The sequence below is a fragment of the Camellia sinensis genome, chromosome 8, assembly GCF_055761805.1.
Source record: "Camellia sinensis isolate YWXY chromosome 8, ASM5576180v1, whole genome shotgun sequence".
Taxonomy (NCBI): Eukaryota; Viridiplantae; Streptophyta; class Magnoliopsida; order Ericales; family Theaceae; genus Camellia; species Camellia sinensis.
This window is the reverse complement of record NC_138968.1, coordinates 108,546,330-108,553,388: the sequence shown is the minus strand read 5'-3', so window position 1 is coordinate 108,553,388 and position 7,059 is coordinate 108,546,330. Positions and strand designations below refer to the sequence as shown.

The 7,059-nt window shown below is 36.2% G+C and overlaps 1 protein-coding gene across 1 annotated transcript; it reads left to right on the top strand.

Moving 5' to 3' along the window:
• Positions 1–257: 257 nt before the first annotated feature.
• LOC145797960 (disease resistance protein Roq1-like) lies at positions 258–4,461 on the top strand. The gene is made up of 2 exons (XM_082885400.1): positions 258–1,259; positions 4,021–4,461. Exons 1-2 carry the CDS (start codon positions 258–260, stop codon positions 4,459–4,461), a joined length of 1,443 nt encoding a protein of 480 aa, XP_082741526.1.
• The last annotated feature ends 2,598 nt before the right edge of the window (positions 4,462–7,059 follow it).

Genomic DNA, 7,059 nt, shown 5'->3' with positions numbered 1-7,059 from the left:
GTCACAAGACTCCTCACTAAAAACACCATTTTCTTTATATAATATATAGATTTCAATTGCAATGAGCAAAATCAATCACATTTGACCAAACTAATGACATTTTTCCTTCTTACAACTCTTTTGAGTTTTGCTGAATAAATTTATTACTATTCCCCTAAATTTGCAAGTCTGAATGAATGTTCATCCAAGAAGTTGTTGGGTTACTTTTTAGAAAATTAAGTCACACATATTCACGCATTGGCAAAGATTTAGTTGGGATGGATTCTCGTATGGAGAAAGTGATTAAATTACTAGGTTTAGGGGTGGATGATGCTCGTGTTGTAGGGATTTGGGGAATGAGTGGAATAGGTAAGACTACTATTTCCAGAGTTGTTTATGATTGTATCTCTTGCCAATTTGAAGGTTACAGCTTTATTGAGAATGTTAGAGAAGTTTCAAAAAAATGTGGTTTAAAAACTTTGCAAGAACAACTCATTTCTGAAATCTTAATGGAAAAGGATTTGAAAGTAGGAAGTGATGGTCGTGCAGTGCATATGATAAGGAACATGGTATGTCGTAAAAAAGTTCTTATCATGCTTGAGGATGTGTATGAATCAACCAAACTCGAAAAATTGGTAGGAGAGCACAATTGGTTCGGTTTTGGAAGTAGAATCATCATAACAACTCAAAATCAACATGCGTTAATTGGATATGGCATAACACATATTTATAAGGTTGAGGAATTAAGAGAAGATGAAGCTACAGAACTATTCGAATTGAAAGCCTTACAAAAACACCAGCAAATGGGAGGCTATGGAGGGCTTGTACGTCGTGCAGCAAAGTATGCTAAAGGAGTTCCTTTAGCTCTCAAAGTTTTAGGTGCTTTTCTTTGTGGTCGAAACAAAGATGAATGGGAAAGTTCATTAAAAAGACTAAAAGAAAGCCCTATGATGGAAGTTCAAGAAGTACTTAGAATAAGTTACGATGCATTGGATTGGCAAGGGGAAGAAATATTCTTAGATATTGCATGTTTTTTCAAGGGGATGGACAAAAATGATGTAACCAAAGTAATTGAAAGTTGTGGCTTCCACCCAATTATTGGAATAGATGTTCTTGTTAAAAATTCTCTTATAACCATCTTCGAAAATAAGCTGTTGATGCATGATTTGATACAAGAACTAGGGTGGTATATTGTTTTCCAACAAACACCTAACGAGCTTGGAAAGAACACTAGGTTATGGCGCGATGAAGATATAAAACATGTACTAATGGACAATATAGTAAGAGGTCTTACAGAAAAGCATGAACACTCAAAACTTGTTTAATTAATAAAAGCTAGCTCTGCATGATTTTTCAGGCTTTTAATATTATTTGCTTGGTTATTAGGGAACAAAAAAAGTGGAAGGCATAGTGTAGACGGGCCCGCGTGAGGCCTTCGTGCTACAGTTCGGACTCAATTTGTGTCACAATTCTTAATCTGAACCAAAGAGTCCAAATCCGGCAAATCGTTTTGAGAAAACAGATTTTGAAAGAAGTGCCAAACATGGACTGCTTTGCCAAATACAAAGTCGCCACCTAAATATTTTATTTTGGGGGAATTTAGGAAACCCTGACTCGGTGCCAAAGGCCACGTGTCCGTCATCACCAAAGTTGCCTCGGCTCGGGAACTTGGGTATGATTGGGGAAGGTCAGCTATGAGCACCCCCTCTCACCCGATCCGAAGGTCGGCCTCTACTAACCATGATATCCAATTTTGAAAATGTTATGCGTTCTTATTCCGGTTATTAGCCTAAATTTACTATGTTATGCACACAGCAGACAAGTATAGACCAAATCGCCTAAATTGGAACAAAACATTTCATGTTTGTTTCGGAAATGGTTTGCTACTCACAAGTAGGCTAAAATGCAGATTTTGCCACCCTCAAGTGGACTTTAGAAAAAAAATGATTTTGCCACTATCTAGTGGGCTTAAAACTCACAGTTTTAATGCATTATTCCAATTTAGGTGATTCCACCTTCATCCACAGCCATTCAAGCAGTTATATCACATAAGCAGCTAGCCTCATGGTAATCATGCTATTATGGCAACACTCACACGCATGCAAGGATGCTAAAGCAAAAGAACTTACAGAGTACTCCAAGCCAAAACAGAAACTAGTTAGTAATCATATGCATGATCCTAGTTCATGTTAAGATGGCTAATGCAACACATGCAAAATGCAACTAAGATAGGCTTGGCTAATCTACAATGACATGTGAAATGGTACAACTAACACGTATTCAATTTGAAATTAAAATAGAAATGCAGTTAGAGTGATGCGCCGAGCCCGATGCATGTAAGACAAATGTGTGGATGCACACATGCATAGCATAAGGTATGCTAATTTAAATATGTCCTAGTCTACCATCATAAGCGGGTAAATAAAAGAGAAGAAAGACGTGGGGTTGGAAGACATACACACACTCATGCACATTTATTACACAATTGCCCTCGCTCGGAGGGTCCGAATAAATAATACTAAATTAATTATTACAAAATTTCTAATCTAATTAACAAATTAAATGCAAAGAGAAGATGGCCGCAGCCCTCGCCTCGGGATGCGTGAATGATGCATGCTCGGATTTATCTTGCCCCGAAAGCCCGTACCATACCACTGCTGCCTCTGTTTACACTGCCCTGCTTCTTTGAAAACTGCCAAAATCCTGGGACAGGTTCCCTAAACCCTGTAGGACACCATCGGCAGAAGGGAATACCCACCGGCCATGGAACTGATCCATCAGCTGGGGTTTCATATTATCGGCCACCAATCCATGGCCGGTCGGCACTCTACAGTGCCGGTCGGCAAAAACTCCCTGCAAAAACCTTGAAGAACACTTCAAGAACAGTTGGTCCAGCCACTCTTTTCTGACCAAAATCAGTCCAAAACCTTAAGAATCGACCCTCAATGTTTCTCAAACTCGAAGCAAGGTGTGGTAGTGTGTGTCTTAGTGCAAAACTAAGGTAAAAATGCACTTTTAGGCCACAAAACACACACAAGGGAGGAGAGAGAGTAAAATATAGACAGAGAGGGTGTATATATCAGATATATATATATATATGTATAAGCTCTGGTTTTTCTTTCAAAACCACTAACTCTTGACAATGGGAGAAGAGGGGTCCTTATATAGGCAAAGGGAAATGGTTTAAGCTTCTCAAAGAAGCTAAGTGAAAGGGGCAAAGGGGGCAAAGAAGTCAAGGCTTCTTGAGGAAGCTAGGACAGCTGGCCAAGCTTCCTCAAAAAGCTTGGCCAAAGGGTTCAACCTTCTAGAAGGAAAAGGGGTGCAAAGGCTCAAAACAACCACTTCATGCACGAGGAGGGGTGTTGGTGCATTCCAGCTGGCACAACTGGCATGCACCAAGTCTGAAGGGTGCAAAAGGGTCACACCGGCCAGCAAAAAAAAGGTCACCGGCCAAAACAAAGTGCCGGTCGGCAAAATAAAGTGCCGACCGGCCATTGGTTTTAAGAAACCACTGCCGGTGGCACCAATAAACGGCTGGTGATGTGAGGGGACAGCCGGTGGGGTGTGGGAATGGGCAACAAGCCATTCCCTGCCTTTCAAGGCAAAAACACAAGTGTTTGGTGCAAAACCAGACACCGAAAAGTCGAGTCGAGAGAGCCTGAGGCGAGGCGCGCAGCCGAGACCTCCGGGAACTCGAGACGAACACAAGCACGGATGATCACCAAATGTTCCAACGGTGACGTCCAAGTCTTGAGGACGGTCAAAAATGGGGTGTCTACACATAGTTGTACAATATCCTGACCCAAGTGGACAAGTTAAGATATCTTGATTGGTTAGGGTACCCTATGAAATACATGCCTTCAACATTTCAACCAAAGCATCTTGTTGAACTTCACTTAACCTATAGTGGCATTGAACAACTTTGGGAGGGAACAATGGTATGGATATGCATTTTCTTTAATTACTTTGAATAAGGTGCAAAGTCCTTGACACAATATAATTTCGGTAATTTTTATTTTTATTTTTATTTTTGTTCAACAGCATTTACACAAGTTAAGAATCATGAACCTTAGTCACTCGGCATACCTAACGAAGAGCCAAGACTTCACAGGGGTCCCAAATCTTGAAAGACTGATTCTTAAAGGCTGTACAGGTTTGGTTAATCTTCATCCATCCATTGTAGTTGTCAGAAGGCTTATTTGTTTGAACTTGAAGGACTGCAAAAATCTCAAGTGTTGTCCACGTGGCATTCAATTGGAATATCTTGAAGTTTTTATTGTGTCTGGGTGCTCAAAGCTTGACAACATTTCAATTAACATGGGATATATGGGATGTTTATCAAAGCTTCGTTTAGATGGGACTGGTATTAGTGAACTTCCACCTTCAGTTAGACATCTTACCAACCTTGGTTTTATTAGTTTGAGAAATTGTAAAAAACTTGAGAAGTATTCCGAACAGCATTTGTCAATTGAAAGCTCTTGAAGATTTAAACCTCTGTAGTTGTTCCAAACTTGACAAACTGCGGCAAGATTTGGGTGAGCTGGACTGTTTGAAAGTGCTTCGTGCAGATTGGACTGCAATTAGACAACTCCCATTCTCCATTGGACTTTTGAAGAAGCTTAAAATGCTATCCTTATAAGGGTGTAAAGCAATGGTATCTAATTCATGGAGTTCTTTATTCTTGCCTTCCATTTGACAAAGAGAGAGAGAGATAGAGAGAGATAGAGAGAGAGAGAGAAAGAGAGAATTCCAATGCTTTGGAACTAGCAGCTTTGCCAGGGTTAGAGTCTTTATGGAAACCAGATCTCAATTACTGTAATTTAAAATCTATCCCCACAGCCATTTGTCGCATCTACTCATTGCGACATTTATATCTAAGTGGAAACAATATGGAAAGTTTACCTGCAAGCATGAATCAACTCTCAAGGCTGTCGGGCTTGCATTTGAATGGTTGTAAGAAGCTTTAAGAATTGCCAGAGATTTCATTTGAAATAAGTGACCTACGTGCTAATGATTGCCCATCATTAAGAACAATATGGAGTTCATCCAAATGCAATAAGTTTGCCATACTTTCCTTCAAGAATTGCTTCAAATTGATTGAAAATAAGCAAAACAACATCTGGATAGAAAATTTTCTTTTAAATCAATTTTAGGTTCTCTCTCTCTCTCTCTCTCTCTCTCTCTCTCTCTCTCTCTCTCTCTCTCTGGCACTGTGTACTCTTTAGCCAATTAAAAACCCATAATTGTTTTTAGAGTTAATTACCTAAAAATCCTATTTACAAATGTTATGATAGTTCAAGTCCTATTTAAGATTTTTTGAACCAGCAAATCCTGTTTAGTAAAACTGAGAATATTATCAATTTTTTTCCAATTTTTAAAACTAAAACATTATCAATTTTGCATAGTAATGTTCTAGATAATTGTTTCACTAATTGATAAAAAAAAACAAAGCATGAGATTAAATGTTTTTGTTTTTCTACTTATTGGCTTGATTCAACTATCCAATAAAACTGAGAACATTATCAGTTTTTTTTTTTTAATTTTAAAACTGAGAACATTATTAGTTTTTTAATTTTTAAATTTTTTTTTCCAGTTTTGCACATCAATGTTCCATCATCATGCTCCTTTATAGATACAAAATTTTCAGTTTTGCTCACAAAAAAAATAATTTAGTTTTTTTTCAATTTTTTCAAAAAAAAAAAAGCATAGTTATTTTTTTTGGCACATAATTTTTTTTCTTTTTTAGTTTTTTCAATTTGAAAGTTGATGTTTTAAAGTTTTGACAATCAAAATAAATGTCAAATTATCATGTTCCTTTATAGATAATCATAAATGATGAACCATCATTGTTTGAAGGCCAATTCCGACAATTAAAAATTTAATGAGATTTGAAGGTCCAAAAAATCTTAGTTAGGACTTAATGGTTTATAAGTTCATAAATTAAGACTTGTGTGTAAAAATGCCTTTTTTTTTTTTTTTTTTTAAACTACTAATATACATGTTCAACAAGTTCTCCCATTACAATTTTGAAAACCCAGTCACTCCTACTTTGAACACTTTGAAATGAGTTTTTTGAATTCAAAAAATTACAAAAAAACCCCCATAGTTGACCCTTATAATAAAATAAATCCTAAATTTTTAATTTTGTCAATTAAAATCTTAAACTTTTGATTTGTTTTCAATCTAAATTATTTGCCTATTTTAATCATTAAACTCAATGAAAAAGAATATTTTAGACATTTTATGTATACCTATATTGAGTTTAATAAGTAAAATACTATTTTTTCATTGATTTTACTTAACAAAAATAGGATAATAGTTTAGATTAAAAACAAACTAAAAGATCACGTTTTAAATTGACAAAATTGAAAATTCAGAGTTTGTTTTGTTAGAAGGCTCAAACCATGAGATTTTTTTTTTTCTAGTTGTCTCCAAAAAAAAATGATGCAAGAGCAAGTCCACTGTTTTTGTTTTTCTTTGTATATCAATATCGATATATACTATAAGTGGTGCTTGCACCTTACTACAGTGCAAGCAGGTTTGTTTTTTACCATCTGTTGTCGAAATTGTCCTTTTATGTCTTGTGAAAAAAAAGATTATGCTTATCAAATTTGAAAGGTGATATAAATATTTCATGCCATCTGCTATTATTACTTGCTATTTGTTTTACTCTACATCTCGTTTGTTTTTAGAGTTAGGTTAAGTGAGATTGTTAGTGTGGGCATTGTTAGTGAGAAGATTGTTATGTCCCGTTTATTGGAGTTGGATGGCTGTGGGTCCCACCCACAACATGTTCGGTGATGATTTAGATGGTCGGCTTCATAGTCTGAGCGGCTTAGTAATCCCCCTTAGTAGGGGGATTAACTTGGCTAAAAAAAGCGTGCAATTAGGAAAATAGTAAGTGGATTAAGTGTATTCGATCGTCTGGTCGGTTGATCGAATAGTGCTCTCTCTCTCTCCTTTTTTTTTTTCTTGTTGCAATTGCAACCTGTTATTTTAAAAAAAGAAAAATTTGTATTTATTTTAGATATTTTTTTAATATAGAAATTATTTTTTTAAAATTTTTTATAAAAATAATTT